The sequence below is a fragment of the Pecten maximus genome, chromosome 6 (genome assembly GCF_902652985.1).
Source record: "Pecten maximus chromosome 6, xPecMax1.1, whole genome shotgun sequence".
Classification (NCBI taxonomy): domain Eukaryota; kingdom Metazoa; phylum Mollusca; class Bivalvia; order Pectinida; family Pectinidae; genus Pecten; species Pecten maximus.
In genome coordinates this window covers 14,626,683-14,652,255 of record NC_047020.1, presented here as the reverse complement: position 1 = coordinate 14,652,255, position 25,573 = coordinate 14,626,683, and the positions used below count along the sequence as shown (strand labels likewise).

Below are 25,573 nucleotides of genomic sequence, written 5' to 3'. Positions count from 1 at the left end.
ATTAATGACCCCGTGGGATTGGTGATTAGGATTGGGTACAAGTATTAGTGACTGGGATTAGTGATTGGTAGTAGGTACAAGTATTAGTAGCCCCGGGGATCGGTGGTTGATATTAGGTACAAGTATTAGTAACCCCGGGGATTGGTGATTGGTAGTAGGTACCAGTATTTATTAGTAACCCCGGGAATTGGTGATTGGATAAGGTACAAGTTTTAGTGAACCTGTGGATTGGTGATTTGATTAGGTACAAGTATTAGTGACCCCGGGGATTGGTGATTGGTAGTAGGTACCAGTATTAGTAACCCCGGGGATTGGTGATTGGATAAGGTACAAGTTTTAGTGACCCTGGGGATTGGTGATTTGATTAGGTACAAGTACATGTATTAGTGACCCCGGGGGGATTGGTGATTAGGATTGGGTACAAGTTTTAGTGACCCTGGGGATTGGTGATTCGGATTTGGTACAAGTATTAGTGACCTGGGGATTGGTGATTCGGAATTGGTACAAGTTTTAGTGACCCTGGGGATTGGCGATTGGATTAGGTACAAGTATATTGGTGACCCTGGGGGATTGGTGATTCGGATTTGGTACAAGTTTTAGTGACCCTGGGGATTCGCGATTGGATTAGGTACCAGTATATTAGTGACCCCGGGGGATTGGTGATTAGGATTAGGTACAAGTATATTAGTGACCCTGGGGATTGGCGATTGGATTAGGTACCAGTATATTAGTGACTAGGACTGGTTTGAAAAATGGTTGGGATTAGAGACTGGTGAGATTATTGCCTTAGATTACTGGCAGGAATTTGAAATGACATACACTCTGCAGATAGTTCACAATTATTTGATGGGATAAACTGACAAAATTGGTCGGTCATTAATATATTATATATATGTGTTTTATAACCTGAGTCAAGAAAGACAACCCAAACTAGTGTCTCTGATCCACTTCTGCTTGATATGACTGCTAAAATGAAAGGCGAGACTAAATTTGAAATACGTGCCTACCTAAAATTCATTGTGTTTAAAAATATACATCCACAACAGACACACACACGAGATGTATGAAAGAGGATACACGGCCAGTCAAGTCACTTCAGCATCAAAATGATAGGACACCCGGCCATCTAAACAACAGGCTAAGAAAACTTTCGGGGTTTCAGGCAGAGGACGAGACAGTGTGTTCGCACTACTTAAAAAGACGGATAAATGAGAACCAATGACAATGACTGTCGAGCAAACAAGGAATCTCGGTGATTGTCAAACATTTAAAGAACGCGAAGGAAATTGTGCATGCCATGGTTTCATATTTAGTGGATGATGCCGATCAGTAGTTCAGATACCATGCGAGAAAGGGTTAACTATTACTGCCAAGTTTTGTAGGGGTGAAATTCTTAAAAAAATTTGTAAAACTCTATAATAGGTGTCCATATAAAGATCTCATTGGCACAACTTATTCTCGATTTTGATGTTTTCAATGTTTCATTTCACAAAAGTAATATAATTGTAGTAGTACATGATGACGATCCATCTACTCATCAGGACTTTAGAAGTCCCTCGGCGACTTTTTCTTGCTTCCTAATGTCGAAGAAAATGTTCTCTTGGGGAAATAATGTGTCCAGAAAAGCGCTTAATGCCACAATATATCCGGGGTCTCGCCAGTAAATCGCAGGGAGACTAGTAGTGTTGGGTCCTGGTACCGCGATAGTCAGTTTCTTCCAAAGAATTTAAGATTCAAGATTTCATTTATTTCTCATCCAACGTAATGGTACAAAGATTATACATTAACATAATATACATATATTGTAGTTTTTGATTTACACAGGAGAACAAACTTTGTCATTAATACATTTGATAAACTTACATAAATTTCAATAAGTATACTCAATAATACAAATGTATAAAGTCATAAAACGGCCTGGTGTCTGACATATTTCTGGCGATTCAAATCATATGTATTACACATACTGTATGTCTATCAAACGGTTTGTATCTGGCTGTTTGGGGAATAAACCACACATGGATTACCATTCAAAATCCTACTGAATGTAGAATCATAGTAGACAATATGTTATAACTTATAATGGGCATCAAATTACCCGTCATAAAATGATGGATTTTGTATTTCCAATGGCGGGTTCTGTCAATAGTAATGGCAGAGACATATATCTGTATATATGTCTCTGGTAATGGTGAAGGCTTTGGTTTGTTTTTGTTTAACGTCCTATTAACAGCCAGGGTCATTTAAGGACGTGCCAGGTTTTGGAGGTGGAGGAAAGCCGGAGTACCCGGGGGAAAACCACCGGCCTACGGTCAGTACCTGACAACTGCCCCACGTAGGTTTCGAACTCGCAACCCAGAGGTGTAGGGCTAGTGATAAAGTGCCGGGACACCTTAACCACTCGGCCGCCGTGGTGAAGGCTGTTCTGTTTCAAATTTCCGTCGGTCCAGTGGTGCAATACAATGGGGGCCTGAGATTACGGTCAGTTTTAGCGGACTAACAGGGGCGTAGCTGGGCACTTGATTAAGTGGATTCACGAGCGCCTCAGGCGCAAGTCCGAAAGTTTGGGGAAGTTTTGAAGTTTTGAAAATAAAATGTATTAAAATGGAGTTCAAACAAAGTCGATGTTCCGGCTTTTACCCCAGTAAATTTAATTTTCATTTCTGTTCCCGATGTCTCAGTGTCACTATGGTATTACTATGTATACAAGGTGCATTTGATTTCATATTGATACATCTTGTTTTAATGTTTCCCCTTTTTTATGAAAAAGTGGATTCACCTGCGTCATAATATGGACCATGGTTGTGAATGAGTGTCAAAAATGCATTTAACTGATGTCCAAGGTATAAATATGTAAATACCATATATACATGTACATGGATGTGATACATATATTTTTAGAAATAGCCTGCTTCGGGGTAATAAGTCTGTGTAGTTGGACCTACCCTACAGTGTATAGCAATGCAGCAGATTCTTTGGTAACTGTGCTTTTAACGCCTTTCTGTAAGTAATTTAACGTAACGAAGTTCAACATTGCTCCTGTCGTAATTTAACGTAACCGAGTTTAACTTTACAATCATTTAACCCCTCAATGTGCCGTACTTTGACCGAGTAAACTCCACAATTAACCCCTCAATTTGCCGTACTTTGGCCGAGTAAACTCCACAATTAACCCCTCAATGTGCCGTACTTTGACCGAGTAAACTCCACAATTAACCCCTCAATTTGCCGTACTTTGGCCGAGTAAACTCCACAATTAACCCCTCAATTTGCCGTACTTTGGCGTTGTTTATAACCGAGTCAGTACAACTCCTCAATTTTCCGTATTTTGACGTTGTTTAACCGAAATGAACCCCTCAATTTGCGTAAATTTGACGTGGTTCAACCGAGTTTAACCCCTCAATTGGCCGTACTTTGAGGTGGTTTAGCGTTCTTTACCATACTTTAGCGTGCTCTAACGGAATTTGATATATATATATATTTATACTTTCATTAATTAATTGATTATTGGCCAAAGTTTAACTAGCTTCTGTAACTTGTAATTACCGTAGCTAGTTCTGAGTACGTTAATCTATGTAAAAAATAATAACAACCTCTGAAAAGTTATCGCTTATAATTATAAGCCCGAAAGTTAGACGTACCAAATACAGAGCTGGGGACAAGGCAATTATTTCTGGGTAGCAATTAGTTGTATATTAGCTTTGATATTAAATTCAGAACCTTAGACTTTTGGAGGGCGGTAACAGCCTATGTAACGTTTTGTATTAATGAAAAATATACGTCAGTATATTCTTGTTTTCAACCCATTGTAATCTTTAAAAGTTTTCAGTTAATAGTAGGATTGTACACAAAAGAGATTTTCCCATAGACATTGCAGAATGTCAAACATCCTGAGATTTTTTTAACTCGAGACGTTATCCAGTTATAAATTGTCTTAGTTTCGGGATTCGGTAGACTAATTGGGACTTGTTGAAGATTTCTCGAAAAACTGGTTTAGTCTAGTTTTTAGAATTGTTTGTACCTTGAGGTAGTGTGCAATGTTTGCTTCCATACACGTTACCAAAGTATTTGTTGATACTAAACACATATACAGTGAGGTGTCACATTCTTTAAAAAACAAGATACGTTATTTTCCTGATGAACTTCTTCTTCTTCTTCTTCTTCTTCTTCTTCTTCTTCTTCTTCTTCTTCTTCTTCTTCTTCTTCTTCTTCTTCCTCTTCTTCTTCTTCTTCTTCTTCTTCTTTGATTGAGCACAGACACGTACATGTATGGAACGCCCAAATAACATATATTCAATTAATTGAACCTATCTTCAAATAATTGAAGATAGGTTCAATTCAATTAGAGATAGGTTCCATTCAATTGAAGACAGGTATAATTCTATTAAAGATAGGTTTTAATAAGACTATTTGAACCTAACGTTATCTTCTTATGTTAATTTGGCGCTCCATAGACACGTCATCATTGCGCATTGCTAAGGTCTTCTAAGCTTTTATATATATTGAGAAATATTATATAAATTTCATCATTAACATGTAGGATATACCACTGATATATGTAGGGACACATATTTGCAGCAGTATACGAATTTTATTAGGTCATCTGACCCGAAGGGTCAGGATGACCTATAGTCATCATTGTTCATCCGTCGTCGTACGCCGTCCGCCGTGCGCCGTTCGTAAACTTTTCACATTTCAAACTTCTTCTCAATTTCCACCAGTGAGATTGAGCTGAAACTTGCTTGAAATGATGCTGGGATGGTCCTGATCAAGTGTTGTTATTTTTCGGGTCAGTCTGAATTCCAAGATGGCCGCCACAGCCGCCATTTTGAAAACACATTTGAAACTTCTTCTCAAGTTCCATGCACTGGTAAGATTGAGCTTAAACTTGCCTGAAATGATCCTGAGATGGTCCTGACCAAGTGTTGTTATTTATCGGGTCAGTCAGAAATCCAAGATGGCCGCCATGGCAGCCATCTTGAAAAACACATTTTAAACTTCTCCTCCAGTTCCACTGGTGTGATTGAGCTTGAAATTGGTGAGGATGTTAAGGAAGGAGAGCCAACAAAGTGTTGTTATTTTTCGGCCTCGTAAAAACTTGAACATGTCAGCCACGGCGGCCATTTCGTAACATGATTGCGCAATCCTGGTTTTCCTTAACAACACCTATTTCAAACTTCTTCTCAAATTCCACAAATGAGATTCAGCTCTAACTTACCAGAAATGATCCTGAGATAGTCTTGATCAAGTTATTTTTAGGGTTGATCCAAATTCCAAGATGGCCACCTTGGCCAACAGTGCCACTATACAGAGAATGCATACTACAATAGTATAAGGGTCTTTAATTTAGAGTCAGATGACCGTTAAGGCCCTTGGGCCTCTTGTTTCATTTACAGTACAGTGGATTATTCGAACGATTTTCTTTTGGCCCCGGATATGACGCGACAGGTGGCGTTACTGGTCAAGATGAAGTATTAGACTGGATTACCTGCCTTAGTACCATTTCTCTCCGCTAGGCGGCGCTCATGAATACTACCCATTTTCGAAGCGAAGCCTAGCGGAGAGCAGAAAAACTACGGCAGGTAATCCAGTCTAGATGAAGTATGTGATTGGTCAATGTAGCGGTAAATGCAAAATGCAGATATACAGTTAAAAACGAAACAAAGTTAAGATTGAATGCAAGCTGAATAAGTAGATTATCTTTTTAAATGACACATTAATAAAATCACATTCCTGATTCAAATGCAGTTTTATTATTACCAAAAATGATTCAAACTGATATAATTTGTTTTCGTGCTAAAACGCTTTAGTTCGATGATTTATTTCACCATCAGTTTTACATTATAACAATCAGCATTAAAACTATGTCGTTTATCTTTTTCGGTATAGCCGTATAATATTCTTTTGGCCCCGGATTAGTCCGAATTTTCTGACGATCTTACTAGTTCTACGTAGATACAAGGCAGCTTGAAAGGCGATATTAACATCAGAACCCTTCGGATTAGCCCCGGATATGAAGCGCCCGGTGGCGTTACTGGTCAAGATGAAGTATGTGATTGGTCAATGTAGCGGTAAATGCAGAATGCAGATATGCAGTTAAAAACGAAACAAATTTAAGATTGAATGCAAGCTGAATTAGTGGATGTATATTTTCAAATGACACATTAATAAAATTACCTACACTGTATATTCCTGATTCAAATGCAGTCTTATTATGAAATGATTCAAACTGATATAATTTTGTTATCTGTGCTGAAACTGCGCATTAGTTCGTTGATTTATTTCACCAGCAGTTTAACATTATAACCACCAGCATTAAAACTATGCCGTTTATCTTTTTTAAAGATATTTCTTGTATAAGATATTTCTTGTTTATGTGGGTAATCTCCCTTCTCTCTTCTGTCTCCGGCGTTTTGATTGGGTCCCCGTGATTTCGTGTACGCCACACCCGGTCCCGGACCCGATCCCCGTACCAGGAATATTGATGTTATTTTTTTTCTCAACAACGACTTAATGAATAAATCTCATGATTTTCTTGTAAATCCAGATTTATATTTCCAAAATCTGACATCTCAAATGAAATGGAAGTTATAAATACAATTTTAGTAATCGTCGATTTACATTTATTTTTCAGGGTGTGATTTTGTGTACGCCGCACTCAACCGTGAAAAATTACGGTTTTGGCTGTTTATTCGTAAACAAGGGTTTATTTTTATGACATTTTCGATTCCTTACTTCAAGTAAACCTAGTTGTTGATACAAATATAAGTTTTGATTACAAATACTACTTATTTCATTTCAAATCTTGCCTTTTTTGAGATCGCGGCGATGATCACGGGGGTTTTTGTTTACGCCCGGTCCCGTACCAAGGGCAGACTACTCCCGATCCACCGTGCTAGGACTACTGGTTTATGAGTAGCGTGTATTGTGTAATACCAGATAATTATACATGACTTTTAGTCTAGATACGTTAGTAATCAATTATATCGGACGATATTTTTGTGATGTTAGTGAAAGATTTCGCAAAAATTACAAAAGTAAAAAAGTGAGAAAAAAACCCACTTAATATTGTGTATATACTACGAATATTTATATGTAGTTATGCACCAAGTGCAATCTGGTATCTATACAAATACAAGCATATCAATCTTTGATTGAAGTATGACAATGACAATGTGGTGGGGGTGTGGCGTTGTGGGCGGGCCCATGTACGCCAGTCGCTCTACGATGGTATAAAATTATCCCACGTTATAGTTTTTTTGTCGTGGGAGGGCGACCGAAGGGAGCCAAGAGGCTTACTATGTACTTATGTTAAAAATGTATCTTTATATATTTATAAGTTATCTTTGCAAAAAGAAAAATCGATAGATATATGTATTTGTTCAAGAGTGGAATTATTGTCGTATGTTGATGTTCAAATAGGGGCGATATATAATGTGTCTGTTGTGTACCCCGGGTCTAAGGCCACCATGCAGTTACACCCGACAGTCGAGGACGTCACTGCTTCCGTAAGGTACAGTACTTTGTCCTTTTGCCGGGCTTGGCTGGAGGTAACCGTATAGATGGTCCGGGGCGTCCCTATTGTGTATGCGGGTTTTTATCTTATACTAGCGTATGCAAATTATATAATATGAGAAAATGCAGAAAAAAAACGGCAATAGAAGTTTAATAAAAGAAAAGCAAAGGATTTAACATGAAAAGGAGGAGGAAAAATCATTTAGCTGTCTAATACTTATAAAAAGTAATTTATTGTTACGTGAGGGCTAATGTACCCAGCTTATTTAAATAATTACGTAATAGCTACGTATAAAATGTATCAGTTAAAAACATTTTAAAAAAATCAACTAATTCCTCTGCCACTGGAATAGTTGTCTGGTATCATTTTGATGAAACAAAATATTTAAGTTATTATGGTTGCCAGACGGACTGTGTCCTTTAGTATCCTGGCCAAGAAAGTGGGATAAAAAAAATGATACGATGCTCATGAGATTAATGTAAATGAATGAAGTAGAATTGAAGAAGTTTGGTTTAAAATATTACCAGCTATTATGTGGAGATGATAAAAAAAGAGAACAAAAGTTACGGTAAGTGGGATTATGCATTGCGAATGGAACCAACTACAGCAGCAGCAGCACAAATCCATCATACAGGTGAGGACCATTGGGTAGTATCAGTAAAAGAGGTAGATGGTAGCGAAGTATATATATGTTACAGGTGTGGGTATATATAATCCAATGCCACTTTGTTGTTCATGGTAGTTTTATTATCCATTAATAAAACCCTACAATTACAAGAAATACTAATCATACACACATACATACTAAACTACAGACATGACAATCAAGGGACATAACTCTTACATGTAACATATTTGAACCGATAACAAAGAGATGACACAATTTCTGTTATAAATACGTTAACAGAACCAAATACTAATACATTTATGTTTTTAGAATACACATATCGATAACTAGAATATATCAAATTAGTTATTCACTATTTAGACACAATAGATATACAAATATCAAATTAGGAAATTATCCCTACCTTTATCACTTACATTACTATTAATATATATAAAACATTGGTAATTTTCCTTCAGACAAAATCACCATGTACATAATGTACTGTACAATTCATACAATTAAAACAACCAGAACTACAACTCACCCCACATATCATGCGGAGGTTTCCGGAACATTATTCATTACCACCAACCAGATTCACAAGTAATCACCAGCTGTAATCAATGAATAATCTGGTCTAATATATATACAAATAAAAAGGTCATATACAAAATATATTGTATTATGATATCTATCAATTCCAATTAAACATACATGAAGCACATAACTTCTGACAAAGTACCAGATATGCTTTCTACACAGATCTTTTCAAAATACTTATTAAAACACAATATTACATGTTGTTTTATATAATACAACATTAATATATACTTAGTTACAAAATAGTATCAAATGAAAGTAAAAACTCACCAGATCTTCAATATAATTTAGGCTCTGACTTCTACAGATTTTTTCAGCTAGAGCGCCAGAAGAGAAGTGATTTGAAATACTAAGAGGATTAAAAACATGCAATACAGGTAAAAACTGTCCAATGAAATTGTCCATGTCAGGTCACATGTCATACATACTCACATTCCTTTCATTCCTATTAAGGTTTCTCACACCAAACAAATACCAACAGTACATTAAAGATGCACACTCCATGAAATATAACATACAATGATTTTACATAAAATATAACCCTGTGACATATACTTGATAGTTTGATAGATAATACTAAACATAAGGGTCATTTGTCAGCTTCTTTAGAAATGCAGGTATCATCAGCATATGGGGAAAATAGGAAACTTTTAAAAACGATTTTACCTAACGTACATCAGCAGACAAATGGGGTTGACTATGGAATTTTCGCTATTGCTAACCTAGTAGAATTTTGCTTTAATGGGTTCAACGAGAATGGGGATTTAGAATTCGATACTGATTGTATGAGACGTCATCTAGTTGAATGCAGTTCATTAAGACCATTATATCTAGTAAATAAGCATTGCTGCACTCTAAGCTGAACACTCTAGAAACTAAACAATATTCTAACACGATTCGTTTGCAACGCGGACGAAAGGAAAAAAACAAATATAGCAATGGGCTCTTTGTAGAACTGCGTCCTCGTCGTAGAGCTCGGCAACATTCTTTATAGGATGGCTGAAGGTTCTACACATTTTAGATAAAGACATTAACATTCATAAGACAGGTTGCCATATAACATCTGGTATATGTATACAGACAATACACGCTACTCATAAACCAGTAGTCCTAGCACGGTGGATCGGGAGTAGTCTGCCCCTGGTACGGGACCGGGCGTAAACAAAAACCCCCGTGATCATCGCCGCGATCTCAAAAAAGGCAAGATTTGAAATGAAATAAGTAGTATTTGTAATCAAAACTTATATTTGTATCAACAACTAGGTTTACTTGAAGTAAGGAATCGAAAATATCATAAAAATAAACCCTTGTTTACGAATAAACAGCCAAAAACCGTAATTTTTCACGGTTGAGTGCGGCGTACACAAAATCACACCTTGAAAAATGTAAATCGACGATTACTAAAATTGTATTTATAACTTCCATTTCATTTGAGATGTCAGATTTTGGAAATATAAATCTGGATTTACAAGAAAATCATGAGATTTATTCATTAAGTCGTTGTCGAGAAAAAAATTAATATTAAAATTCCTGGTACGGGGATCGGGTCCGGGACCGGGTGCGGCGTACACGAAATCACGGGGACCTTTTGATTGGCCATTTCATTTGGGTGGTAGAGAATTTGTGTATCCCGAGCCGAGCCCGAGCCGAAGACCCGAGCCCGAGCTTTGGATATTTTCGTTTTTCTCCTTCATTACTGAATGGATTAAAGTGATTTTTTCTACAAAGATTTGATTTCAGGTTTTAAATCAATCCGTGTAAGTGGATTTTCTTAAAATGTATTTTAACGTCCTAAATCGACGATTTTCATTTTCTAGGGGGAGAATTTGTGTAGCCCGCAATCAAGCGTGACTATTCATGTTTTTTGCTGATTATTTCCGATACATGCTATTATTGAGAAATATTACTAGATACAAACAACAAGTAAATATAGCTGATTCTAAAAATATAAATTTCAACATATATCTAATGTGACTTGGTGTCAAATTTTGACATTTTTGTAACCGCGCCGACGATCAATGAACTCGCCGTGTTTACCGAGCTTTCACCGAGCCCGTGCTAAGGGCATATAACTCTACCGATCTCGAGCTTTGTAGAACTTTTAGCCATTCTGGTATAAGAATGTTTCCGGGCTCTGCGACGAGGACGCAGTTCTACAAAGAGCCCATATCATTTTAATGATTTTAAATATATTTACCCATCTTTTCATTATTGTTTATCACATTAAATTATTTTTATCAACATATGTACTTTTGTATTTTTTTACGTAGAAAATAAAGTTTTCATTTGTGGTATAAACTAATTCACTGGTTTACTTTTTTTCTGTTACTAAAGCTATTTCTTTTAGTAAAAAAAATATTTTCATCAATGCATGATTTTAATACAACTACAGTACTATTTTCTTATTGTATTCTAGTTTGAATTTTCGAACATTTAGTACAATGCCAAACGAAACTGTCTCTTGAAAAATGAAACTCTGACTGATCACAAACACATCTATTGTGAAACCACCTATCGCAAGCAGCGTCACAACTTACCATATCATCAAAAACATTAGAAATATGACATCCATCTGACTCACAATCGATAAAAATATCATAAGTTAAGGCTTGAGAAACTTTTTTTTTCTGTATTTACTAAGTTTTTTCTTTGGAAATTTAGAAAACCTACCATTTGAAATACAATTTACTAGATGCTGTCTCATATAATCTATGTCGAATTCTATTTCTTCACTACCTTTAAACCCATTAAAACAAAACTCTACTAAATTAACGATGGCAAAAACCCCACAGTCAACCCCATTTGTTTGCTGTTGTATGCTAGGTAAAATTGTTTTTAAGATTTTCCTATTTTCCCCGTATGATGAACTTACCTGCATTTCTAAGGACGCTGACAAATGATCTTTCTGCTTAGTTATACCTATCAAACTATCAAGAATATAAACTTCGTTACCACTTACCTCCTGTACTGATACTACCCAATGGTCCTCACCTGTATGATGGATTTGTGCTGCTGATGCTGTCGTCGGTTTCATTCGTAAAGCATAATCCCACTTACCGTTTCTCAAAACTGGAGCGTAGCCTGTATCTTGCATACCGTTTATATTAGGAAATTGTTTCTTTAAAATGGCTACTGCTAACGACTTTTGTGAATTAAACTTATATATAATTACCTGCTTGCGGAATATTAGAGTCTGTTGTGGCGTTAACATTGTCATCACTTACCTCTTCGTCGGTTATCTCGTCGTGTACATCTGGCTCTATATCATTGATATTACTCTGAATTAAATCTAATATACCATCGGGATTACAAACCTTCTTTGAAAATACTACATCATCTGGATCTAACTGTGCGCTCTTATGTATAGCTTTAAGTTTGAATGGACCTACTCCTATTAACCCCCTCTTGATTTCGTTACAATAGTAATTCTGGAGATAATAAAAAGACAAAACTGTACTATCTAACGGTAATTCTTTCCAATTATTTAAAGATTTAATTAAGCTATTAGTCCCCTCCACAATGTTATTTGTAATACCCACAACAAAAAACCAACTTGATATTTGTAAAAACTTCCTCTAAAGAATTTTTAGTGGCTAATTAATGGTTAAATCACATTATACTTTGTTTTCATCACTCTACTTTGAATATTGTTTTTCTTTTGATGATTTGTGTAATTTGATATTTCAGTTAATAACTTTAAATGTGCGATAAATATACATATTTTATTTTTTTGTCTTAACAATAATACTCAATTGGAATTAAGTTTAATCTCAAGCCAATTTTTTATGTTTTAATCACAATCAATTCACATATATCACTAAAGGCTTTACAGTCACAAAGCTCGAGATCGGTAGAGGTATCTGTCCTTAGCACGGGCTCGGTGAAAGCTCGGTAAACACGGCGAGTTCATTGATCGTCGGCGCGGTTACAAAAATGTCAAAATTTGACACCAAGTCACATTAGATATATGTTGAAATTTATATTTTTAGAATCAGCTATATTTACTTGTTGTTTGTATCTAGTAATATTTCTCAATAATAGCATGTATCGGAAATAATCAGCAAAAAACATGAATAGTCACGCTTGATTGCGGGCTACACAAATTCTCCCCCTAGAAAATGAAAATCGTCGATTTAGGACGTTAAAATACATTTTAAGAAAATCCACTTACACGGATTGATTTAAAACCTGAAATCAAATCTTTGTAGAAAAAATCACTTTAATCCATTCAGTAATGAAGGAAGAACGAAAATATCCAAAGCTCGGGCTCGGGTCTTCGGCTCGGGCTCGGCTCGGGATACACAAATTCTCTACCACCTTTCATTTGCGCGGAGCTTTCAAGAAAAGAAACATGGCGACGGCCGTGTTTGTTCACATGCCAATGCCAGTGTAAACAAATGAGGACTGTCTTTTAGATTTAATGGATCAGTTGCTGGCATTTGGAGGAAAATTAATACAATTTTCTGTTAAGGAATCAGATAAGATTAAAAATATATTAATCGAAGCAAGAGTTTCATCTCTGGCAGGTAATGAAGGTGAATGGGAAAACGAAAGTGATGTCATTTTAGAGTTGACGGAACCAAGATCGTCCATATCTGTGAATATTTTACAGACAAGAATCTGCTTAGAAATAAAGACGGGCTTTTTGCTACCGGTTATTGTTTTACAAATCTCGTCTTTACGCGATCCCGGAAACAATCGCCTCTTTCTAGTGGGACTGAATCTGTCGGCGAGGAGCCTTATCCCTTTACAAAGTGTAGAAGAGTCTTGTACTGATTGGAGTGACAGCTCTGTGTCTTTGACATCATTAGATGGCCCAGTTATAAGTTGGATAAAAGACAACATTCATGTTATGTGTGTTCCCGTTAAAGATAGCACCCTGTCAACAGCAGCCTACAGCTTTACCATTGGAATTCAAACCAAACTCTATTTTAGGTTCATGCTTCTCATGTGGCAGATACATTTTTGTTGCAAGCCAAAAGAGGAAACCTGCTCGGGCATATTCCGTATCAGTCTCACCATTTGTCTGTGAGAATCTCCCAATCGCACTGTTTTACTCAGAAGAATTCACCAACATTAAAAAGATACATTTTGTATCTGTGGAAATTTGTTCTTCTAATTCAGCAGATGACTCTGACCCCAGAATACAGACGACACTATACGCTGTCACAGATGAAGGTTACGTCTTACATTTCAAAGATGGACAGCTGGTATATGCAATTCCCATGGGTGATGAAATCAAAATATCCAGTGACACTGAGCTCCATGTATTCCGTCCTTATGGACTGATCAAGACTTTGGTTGTTGTTCGTTCGCAGGACAATGTTTTTCTTGTAGATACTGCTGAAAGACAGGTAAATATTCCACTGATCCATCCATGTTTTCTCTATAGCTTCATATGACATACATATAATCGTGAGAGGAAATAATGAGACAGACAGGCCAAAAAAAATTCAGCTACTATGTAGGAGAAATCTCTAGATCTGCTCTCAGTAGCAATCAATCGAAGCTGAAACCAGTTGAGTTGAGTTGAGCTGTTCCCATCGCCAGTCACTCAAAAAAAGTTTTTTCTGCACTTCTGTCTTCTTTAATATCTACCTGCTTTTTCTTCGTCTTAATGGCAACATTATCAACATCCAGGTTTGGGTATTAGTGGACAACTCTTTTATTTAAATGGCTAGTTTGTAAACCACCAGACCTTAACTTGTAGACACAATAGTTACTCACCACTGCAGTACTAATATAGTGTAGTGGTGCATGTTGAAAAGTGATTCCACAGTATATTATTATTACTATTTATCATAGACATGCGTCATGTACAGAAATTATTTTGAATTATGTTTGTCACTCAGTGTTGACAATATATTTGGATTTATTGTTTGTGGACATGTTTTAATTGTTTATTTTACCAGATACATAACTGATCTTCATGGTAATGTACATGTTTGGGTGAAAGTGTTCAGTATTGATACTGTATTCAGTATTTTGGATAATTTCTGTCCTATGTGTCCATGTTAAATTTTGACAATACATACAAGATATTTCAGTATTTCAAAAATTGGATGCTTTCACTCATGTACATGTGATATTATTTTTCTGTGTTCAGGTGATAAAAACATGGAGGGGTGTACACTCTTGTCATTGCGATGACTTTGTGGGACTTGGCTGTCCACAACTGTTAATATTGAAGGAAGAGTTTAAAACTAACAGTGGTTGGCTGCTCACCGACACATTCTCAGTCCTGGTTGACCAGTTAGGAGGGGATGGACAAGACAAGCCCACTGTCGAGAAACACAAGGACAGCACATCAGCTGCTATACATGCCCTGCAGACCAGGCTTACAGTAGGTATTGAGGAGACTTAGCATTGACTTGATTTTCCATGATATACAGTATGATTGACAGAGTTTTGCAAGCAAACATTATATCAGGGGCTAGTGTAATGGTTGCCTGCAAAGCTATGTCCCCAGTGTCAACTATAAATGATACAGATTATGTATAATGTTATGAACTATTAAAACAATTTTATAGAAAAATTGAGAAAACACTGATTGCATTCTCACTAAAACTTGTGTACTTTTTTCAATTTCAAAAATAATTTTGCTATAAATTTACAAGTACTTTATACAATTTACTGTTCCAGTGGTATAAGTCTAGAATAAAGCTCGAGGAGTACCTGTTGTATTAAAATTTTCATCTAACCCCTTTGGTCCAACCCTCTTGCAATTAGCATAAAAAATTGTAAGATGTGTATTTATGATGTAAATACGATAAGAATATATGTAAAATATTACCTTATGTGTATTTATGACATAAGAGCATTTGTTTATGTAAAAAAATGAATCATTTTCTCCATCAACAACCAGTTAACATGATTGTTTTCAAACAGGAGATGTTTCCAATTAAAAGTATGATATGAATTAATAAATGTATGACTGCGGTTAGTAAATATATTTGAAATGAAATAAACTAACTTGATTACAATAAAATGAATCTCAAATTCCAATTGTAAAATTAAAATAATACATTGTATTATCAAATTGTCAAGAACTACTTTTTATGTTTATGCAGAGGTTTTGATTACAAAAACCTACTATTTGTAGAATTACAATAAAATTAACCTCAAATTCAAATTGTAAAATTAAAATAATACATTGTATTATCAAATTGTCAAAAACTACTTTTTATGTTTAAGTAGAGGTTTTGGTTAAAAAATCCTACTATTTGTAGAATGATCTGGTGAATCTAAGTGAGAAGAGAAGGGAGGTAACCTGTAGAGAAAGTTTTATATCCAGTACATGGCAGACACTGCAGGGAAATTTACAGGGGAGACCACTCTGTCAAGCTAGTAAAGATGTGAGTATTGTATTGACCAAGGACTGGCATAGAGGGATTAGCGGTAATACACTTTTCTGAAAAAAACTATGGCATACCAGTTGGCTTACAAACATCGACTGTGTACAGGTAAGATAATGATAAATGAAATTTTAACAATGTCACTCAACAAATAGATTAATTCTAGGCATGGGTAGCTTTCGACCACTAAGATGATCACATGCCGTGTTTATTCCGGAACTGACTATACCATACAGATGAGTTGACTATTCTACCTGACAAATATAGGTATTACCTTGTACTAGTAAACAGTAATCAAAACAAATATCTTGTTTATGTTGTTTTGTATCTCCATATGCCTGTCAGCACTCGAAAATGACCAGTAGTCTGAAACAATAGGCAAAAAAGCCGATAGATTCACCGCCACCTTCTCCAAATCTGCCAGTGAAGTAATGGATAGTGTACGCGAAAATACGACTGAATCATAAGCTGTCCTCACTCCTATCGACAGTATCGTACTTGAAATGTAAAAAAAATGTCAATTTCCAGTCGTATTTGTTTGATATTAAAATATTCAAAGATCGATATCGTAGATACTTTTTTGAAACATACCATAGCGTAAGTACTGAACGTAAAGACAGATCATAGACCAATTTGTCGTGTATGCTGAAAGACAGGTCGGAGAAATTTTAGCGCTACTTTTGAATTAGCGCAATGACTTGAGTGTGACAGGCGCTAATATTAGAATACTGCTAAAATAACTACACGTAGAGTAGTTAATCATGGACATATGATATGAACTCTGAAGTTACTTATACATGACACACTACATGGTCATCAAATATCGCCATGCTCTCGATAAACTAAGTATGTTTACAACACTCTGAGAGCAGTTCAATTAAACTAGATCAAGCAATGTAAAATGTATTCAGCTTTTAATTGATTAAAAAATTTGAAAAAATTGACGAGATCTTGCTTCTGGAGAAACTTGCTAAAACTAAACTATACTTGTTGCAAATTTTTGATAACTTTATTATGAAAACATTTTCAAAAGCTTAATCATTGCCTGTGGGATTTATTCTGGCTTTTACTAATCCAAAAATGAAAAAGATAGGACAAGTATTTAAGAGAGAAAATCAGTTCACAATAAGGTAATATCCTGAAATATTTCGATAAAACTTGTATTTATTACGAACACTAAGCAACAATTATTATGTATAATCAGCGATCATCTATGCAAAATTTGCGAGATTTGCTCAAAAACATTTGCTTCAAAAGCTTAATCAGTGCGGCCATATAAGTTATTCAGCTTTTAACAGATTCAAAGTATTTTAGGAGAAAAGTTGTTTACAATTAGATATTATATAATTTTGAGAACTTAAGAACAAATACCAAAATTTTTTTTGACACAAAACGGTTGTTGGTAAAATAAAAAATATGATGTGAATAGATTCCTTTTTTATCAAAGGTTTAATTTATTAAATTTTGTTCAAGCAGGTGGTATCAACAATATAAGCATATAATAGTATAATACTCAGTTTAAATGACTTGTTCACATGCCAATTTGCTTCGCTTTACCATGGGGAATGAAATTGCCAGAGGCACAATATAAACAAGGGGAGCTAACTCTATGCCATCTTACTACATCATTACTAATAGATAGCGACAGTTTCCAATCCCTGTATCACGTCCCTGTATTGGCATAAAAGACATTATATCATCAACATTGATATGAAATATACCACATACTGGTTCATAAACAAAATAAGTCAGCTTACAACAGTGTCTACATCTCTTCTGCATTATTTTGTTTTTTTTTAAATGAGATTCAGTAACACAGAGTACAATAACAGCAGAGTAAAATCTTTAAGAAAGCAAGGAATTTGTGAGATATGCACATTCACAAAGTGTCCATATTATTGGTGACAGAGATTTTGATTTTGATTCTGTTTTATTTCAGCCTTCCATGGTTACTATAATGAACAAGAGAGAAGGCCAACCTTTAGCTGGAAGAACCCCCAAGGTGGTAAACAGATGTGAACCGGCTACAGTTACTGAGATCTGGCAGAGAGTTGTTGAAGGACATTGGGTGATTGGGGTGGACTGTATGGCCAAAAACATAATGTCATTTCAAGTGGTACTTGTACCAGAAAAAGGTGAACAGTCTTACCTTGGGTGCATAACATGTTCCTCAAATCATATCTGTGATGATACAAATATATTCAGAACTAAACAAAGATCAATAAAGATAAGCGAAGACATCTCCTCAATCCAAAATTCACAGAAAAAGAGACGATTATCAGTCGCCTGTCTAGAAGAAGAGGAAGGATTATATCCCTTGATAAAACACTTTCCTACATGTGTTGCTTCACTGCCAAAGTTTGGAATGGCTAAGAAGGTTTGTTGTCGGGTACTTCTACAGTGGACAGAGGACGATGGACAGCCTCCATCTGGCAGTCAGGATTGTGGAGTTGTATGTCTCTCTGTGGAGGATATAATACGGGACAAATACAACCTGAAAAGGGAGACAACTTCAGAAACTGGTATGTAAATAGATTAAACTATATTGTTATACAAAACTGTATATGATACACATTCATGGTTTTTATTTGAACCAGAAATTTTGATACAGCACATTCCATTGCACATTTTCATGTGTTAAAGAAAAAACAATAATTTTGGGATGCTGGTAAGTGCTTGATTTTATAAATACAACAATACACCCGCAAATTCATGGGTTTGTGATCTTTTTACTCCATTACCGGTATATTCTTGATACATTACTTATATTACAATTTTCCAATACAAAGTTTTCACAAAAATCTTATCTCGTATATGCTAAATTACTAGTATGTTTTTGAAAATAGAGTCGTCGAGGGACTTGCTTGCCCTGTCACTTATTCAGCTAGATGTGGGACTGAAGCTGGAGGGGACATGCCCCAGTACATTAGGGGCATCTGAAGACATGGTTGGAGGAGCGAGCAGGATTCACCTACAGGCCTGTTTACAAGTGCTACATGTCGGATGTGACCTCCCTCTACCTCGTACGAATCAAGGTGGCCGAGGTAGCTGTAGGGGATGAGCGATTGGCCAGTTTTACTCTATCTGCAAGGTATTTTCTGTACTTGCAAACTCTTAAAGGTGCTACACATCCGACAAATAGTAGATTTAATCAATTAAAAACATGAATAGACTCATATGTATTTTTCTTCAGTAATAAAAGTTACACACTTTACATTATTACCACCCTCAGAAAGTGGATCTTATTTATCTTAAAAATTGGAAAAAAAAAACAACTAATAATTGCATCCCGAAAAAATTCCATCTCGCTCCGCCTCCATATTGAATGAAATACTGATTGCGCATGTGCCGAAAACAGAAACACAAACGAGTAGGAACCAAATGACAAAGCGAGGAAGGCCACATGTGTTAGCCTAACATCTCCAGAAAGAAGGAAGCATAAATTAGATTATGAAAAAGAACGAATAAAGGGAAGGATTTGAATCAGAGTCTGCAATGACGGGTGGAATTGGAACACATGCGGAAATGACACAGTTGAGTTTTTGTCGGAGCGACAAGATTGTGGTCATCTTTACTGAAAACTGTAAGCATATGATGCGATTGAATCAATGGTTAAGATTTCTTTTGTGATATGTTGTGATTTCAGATTTACTATTTATAGTTCACCAGCTTAAACCTGTTGATAAATCACACTTTTATCAATCCAGCGAAATGGGGCCGAGGGGGAAGCGCTAAGAATGCGTTTCGGTTCGTGGGCGGCAACATGCAGAGGATCATGATTTTTCGCAACAGATAATATTGAAATGTTTATTATATGGACTTAATGTCATTTATTGTCAAAATAATAACAATTTATTACACTCTGTCGGAGGTGTAGCATCTTTAGATAAAATTGGAGGACAACAATCAAATACCACCTTATTTCTCACCTGCCCATGCTGTGGTACAGCATCCATCACAGTTTCACATGTATCTTCCTTAGATATTTTGAGGTTGAAATGACTTTTTCTGATTTACCAATGCAAATGGCCAAGAATCAAGATAAACAACAAAGTTTGAAATGACCCTGACTATATTCAAGGTCACAGGGTCAGGGGTCACATACTTGCCAACTTCTGAGAATAGATAGGAAAGTGTGAGTGACATTTTATGACAGGATAACACATTTTGTGCCGGAAACAAGTTTTAAGTAAAACAAAATTTTAAGAGGATCGAAGATAATTTGCTGTAGAATGTATAGTTCTGCTCTTGTAGTCTGTACCGCATAACCTTACTAGACATCGAAACATCATGCATAAACATTTATTGCTTGTGTAATGAAAATCCTTACATAACTTGACTATAGCTGTTTATTTAGAGTAAACTTTTTTTTTTTGGCTATACACATGTATCTCCATAACATTAAAAATATGTCCTATTTTAATCCTTCTAATTTAATATACTGTTCACAATCCCTATTGAAATCTACTTTTATTGACAAGCTCTTTTCTCATAGAAATTATTATGCTGCTGTATCAGCCAATCAAAAACTATGTTACAAATAGCGAGATCACTTTTGTACGTAATTGGTTGATAACAAATTTTAAAGCCAATAAAAATGCTTGTTACAAGCAAGATTAAATTATTTGATTTTGATCTAGGTATATATCTAACATGTCCTAGTTGTATATAAGACTATTATATGACTCTGTTCCTTCAGACCTGAGTATTCTCATGCCACCGTTCCTACATTTTTCAACAATATTATATAAATCTTTATTAAAATGCGCTGCAGATTTATACACGTGGTACATATGTAATCTAGTAAACAGTATGCACTGTTATAAAGAATACTTCTCATACTTCAATGATATCAAACCATCATGACTAGCTAGTATGCCTTAGAATGATGATAACATGGTAGCAGGCCATTAATCACTTCAATGTTGCATTTGTTGTTAGTTAAAATATGTTATAGAGTGTGATAGAGAATTCTGCTATCAGTGAGAGTCGCGCGGCAGTAAATTGGCCAAATTTTTTAGAACAGATAAACATATGAGATCAATATTGTATTTAAGCTATAAAATAGATAGCATTTCCATGTTAGACATTTAATATTGATAGAGTAAAGAGACAAATACATCACAGAGATGACAATCATAATGATACACGGGAGTTGTATGGGAGATTGCTGTTGTGAAAATTGTAGACAATTTCGTGATAAATGACTGTTGATTTCTACATGTACTGGTCCTGAAGGTAAAAAGATGTGGACAGTTCTAGACAGGATAATTTGAATACCTCTTGGTGTAATTCAGTATAGTTAATTAGTCTGCCCCAGCTTATTCCCTCCTCCAGTTTATTGCATGTCTAGAGCATATGTGAGCATCCACTCTTAAATTATCCAAGTAGACACATTCTCGGATTCTCCTATTCTATTGGTACACTAGCCATATTGCTTTTTGTTCTCCATAGAATCCTACATATAACCATATGTCGGTGTCATAATTTGTATAGGCGTGGTTTGTGTCCCATGTTTTCTGTTCTACAGATAAGTGTTTTGGTCTTAATCATTGTAATATCTCATAGCTATAAGAACACTTTGATAAAGTCCATATACATTTCAAAATAAAGTCTCTGTCTTTCAAGACCAACTTTGTTTCAAAATGATGTATCAGGTATGTTATATATAATTACTTTTAAGAGACCTACTTAGATTGTGAAAAAATTTTTTTCACAAAGTGTACCTACGGAAATATGCTCCAACCATGTCATCAGCAAGTTACACAACGACAGCAACCCACAAAAAAAAAATCAGATTTCAAGATATTAATTGTACATTACAAGTTTGACCATGTAAGGCAGAATCTATTTACGTGCACTAAATGCATGCATATACAACCACAACATCATCAATTAAAAAAAAAATCCAAAAAAAAATCCCATGTACAGTGGATTCTAAAAATACAGCATCCATACAAATACATTTGTTTTGTATATCCATACAAATACATTTGTTTTGTATTTCCTCTTGCAAGAGGACTTTCATTCATTCATTCTCTAAAATCATGATTCTGTAATGCATTTTGAATTAATTCTGGTTTTTATTAATCCTGGAAAACCCAATGTTGATGCCTTCAGTTGTGTTGTTGAGGTTATAACATATTTTGCTGAAAAACAATAACTGCTGTAATATACATATATGACTGGTTGTATTCTTTTCTCTTACTGTGTATCATAAGATAATATAATTCTCGTATGAGAGTAAGGATTCTGTACATTATATGATAAACATACATTTGTCTTCCCTAGGGATATGGAGCAGATAGCCTTGACCCTTCATCACCTGTATTCCTGTTTCCCTGACAACATGTTGATCCTCCCGGACACTCAACAGGGCCATGTCCAAGCTGCTGAAGCTGACAGTAGGCAACTTGGAAAAGGAGTTAATGTTTTTAACCTCTGCAATGAAGGACTTTAACAAGGGAAAGCATTCATCCATTCAGGAAGTGCAGGCAGGGCATGAAAAACGTGCCGACGGACATGTGGATGTAGAAAAAGTGAGAGCAAATTTTGCCAAAAGAAAACGAGATCTTTTACTTTCTAGTGATACAGAAATGGTTTGTGTGGAGGAAACAGAACTCTTCAGAAGGCAGCTTGAAACACTCCAGTTAAATACTGATAGATCAATGATAGACCTGTCTAATCTTTAAACCTTGATATTAACTACAGTTAAATACTGATAGACTGGTATACCTAAACATGGTAGACTGGGCTGTCGGTATACCTAAACATGGTAGACTGGGCTGTCGGTGTACCTAAACATGGTAGACTGGGCTGTCGGTATACCTAAACATGGTAGACTGGGCTGTCGGTGTACCTAAACATGGTAGACTGGGCTGTCGGTGTACCTAAACATGGTAGACTGGGCTGTCGGTGTACCTAAACATGGTAGACTGGGCTGTCGGTGTACCTAAACATGGTAGACTGGGCTGTCGGTGTACCTAAACATGGTAGACTGGGCTGTCGGTGTACCTAAACATGGTAGACTGGGCTGTCGGTGTACCTAAACATGGTAGACTGGGCTGTCGGTGTACCTAAACATGGTAGACTGGGCTGTCGGTGTACCTAAACATGGTAGACTGGGCTGTCGGTGTACCTAAACATGGTAGACTGGGCTGTCGGTGTACCTAAACATGGTAGACTGGGCTGTCGGTATACCTAAACTTGGTAGACTGGGCTGTCGGTATACCTAAACATGGTAGACTGGGCTGTCGGTATACCTAAACATGGTAGACTGGGCTGTCGGTATACCTAAACATGGTAGACTGGGCTGTCGGTATACCTTAACATGGTAGACTGGGCCGTCGGTATACCTAAACATGGTAGTCTCGGCTGTCGGTATACCTAAACATGGTAGACCCGGCTAATCTTTTAAACTACTCTGTATATCTAAACATGGTAGACTGGGCTGTCGGTATACCTAAACATGGTAGACTGGAATTATCTTTAAACATGTTATGTCATAATATTGAAAATGTTGTTACATTATGTCATTAATGAAAATACACAACAAAATGGCTACCAGTACTTGTTTGATTTTTCCTCCACATTTTGACTTTCAAACCTGTCAAAATTTAAGTTATCTGAGTTATAAAACAAGTATCTTGAATTTGTTTTCATTTCATACATGATTTTATGAAACTCATCTCAAAGTTTTATGTTTTGATCACAAAGGCTTGCCGACTTCAAAAATCTCACAATGAAATGAAAACTCATTTAAGGTTATATATAGAAGTTACACAACGAGTGATTGTTGGATATGGAATTGATTTCACACTCGTAAGTTATTTTTTAAAGGTTACAAAAAACACGAGCTTTAGCGAGTGTCATTTGCTACTTTTAAAAAATAACTTATGAGTGTGAAATAAATTCCATATCCAACAATTACGAGCTGTGTGACCTGTTTCTACCACAAGTGGCCGAGTGGTTAAGGTGTACCGACACTTTATCACTAGCCCTCCACCACTTGGTTGCGAGTTCGAAACCTACGTGGGGCAGTTGCCAGGTACTGACCGTAGGCCGGTGGTTTTTCTCCGGGTACTCTGGCTTTCCTCCACCTCCAAAACCTGGTACGTCCTTAAATGACCCTGGCTGTTAATAGGACGTTAAAACAAAAAAAACATTTCTACCTCAATAATATCGGCTTGAATCAAATGGAAACATGGTCAAGTATAATTTAGCGTATGCAAATAAAGTGTACCAGTGACGTCCGGAACCAGGTGATGTGCCGTCATTCGATTATTGATGACGTCAATAACAATTGCAGCTTGGATGAAAGTTAAAATTCTTGGCCAATCAAAAGACCGAAAGATCATATACCACTAGTGGTATATAACATATATTTATCCAACAGTCGGCACATTTATAAAATGGCTTGAGAGTGGAATAACAGATCGTATTGTGGTAGAAATTTCTACCACAATACGATCTGTTATTCCACTCTCAAGCCATTTTATAAATGTGCCGACTGTTGGATAAATATATGTTATATACCACTAGTGGTATATGATCTTTCGGTCTTTTGATTGGTCAAGAAATCGAACTTTGACCAAAGCTGCAATTGTTATTGACGCAATCAACAGGGTTAGCACGGGCCTTGAGAAAGTCTTGAATTTCACCTTGGGCCTTGAAAAGCCTTGAATTTCACCTTGTGCCTTGAAAAGCCTTGAAAATTGGTTTACAGCCTTGAAAAAGCCTTGAATATTAAGGTTTCAATAGGATAAGTGAAACCCTGGTGGCTGCTGATCATTTGGATTCAACTTTGTCCATGTCGCCTCCCCTACAGACATTAATAATTACCATGTCAAGTTGTATTTTTATCAAGTGGATAGTTATAAGTTGCCTTTGTGTTCTCTTGTTCCCTTTCAAGATGACTTAGATGACGGGTAAAATGGGCCTTGAATATTTAATTAGGACATTGAAAAAGCCTTGAAAAGGCCTTGAATTTGGTTTGACAAAATCCATATGAACCCTGAATTCAATAATCGAATGACGTCACATTACCGGGTCCCGGACGTCACCGGTACACTTTATTTGCATACGTGAAATTATACTTGGCCACGTTTCCCTTTGATTCAAGCCGATATTATTATGGTGGTAGAAACAGGTCACACGACTCGTGATTGTTGGATATGGAATTTATTTCACACTCATAAGTTATTTTTTAAAAGTTACAAAAGACACAAGCTTTAGCGAGTGTCTTTTGCAACTTTTAAAAAATAACTTACTCGTGTGAAATAAATTCCATATCCAACAATCACTCGTTGTGTAACCTCTATATATACAATGTGTATAAAACTAATAATTGACAAAAGAAGATGATACATTTTGCACTTTTATTTTATAATAATGGTTATGCCCCATTATTAGCTCACCTGGACCGTCTACCGTCCGTCAACATTTGCTTCAAATCGCTACTAGTCAAAGTTCTTATTGGATATTGATCAAATT

General features: G+C 36.0%; 1 protein-coding gene across 1 annotated transcript; it reads left to right on the top strand.

Annotated features, from left to right (window-relative positions):
• Positions 1-13,074: 13,074 nt before the first annotated feature.
• On the top strand, positions 13,075-23,642 carry LOC117329057. The gene is made up of 6 exons (XM_033886755.1): positions 13,075-14,080; positions 14,833-15,069; positions 15,956-16,081; positions 18,021-18,603; positions 18,928-19,172; positions 22,373-23,642. Exons 1-5 carry the CDS (start codon positions 13,574-13,576, stop codon positions 19,140-19,142), a joined length of 1,668 nt encoding a protein of 555 aa, XP_033742646.1. The 5' UTR covers positions 13,075-13,573; the 3' UTR covers positions 19,143-19,172; positions 22,373-23,642.
• The last annotated feature ends 1,931 nt before the right edge of the window (positions 23,643-25,573 follow it).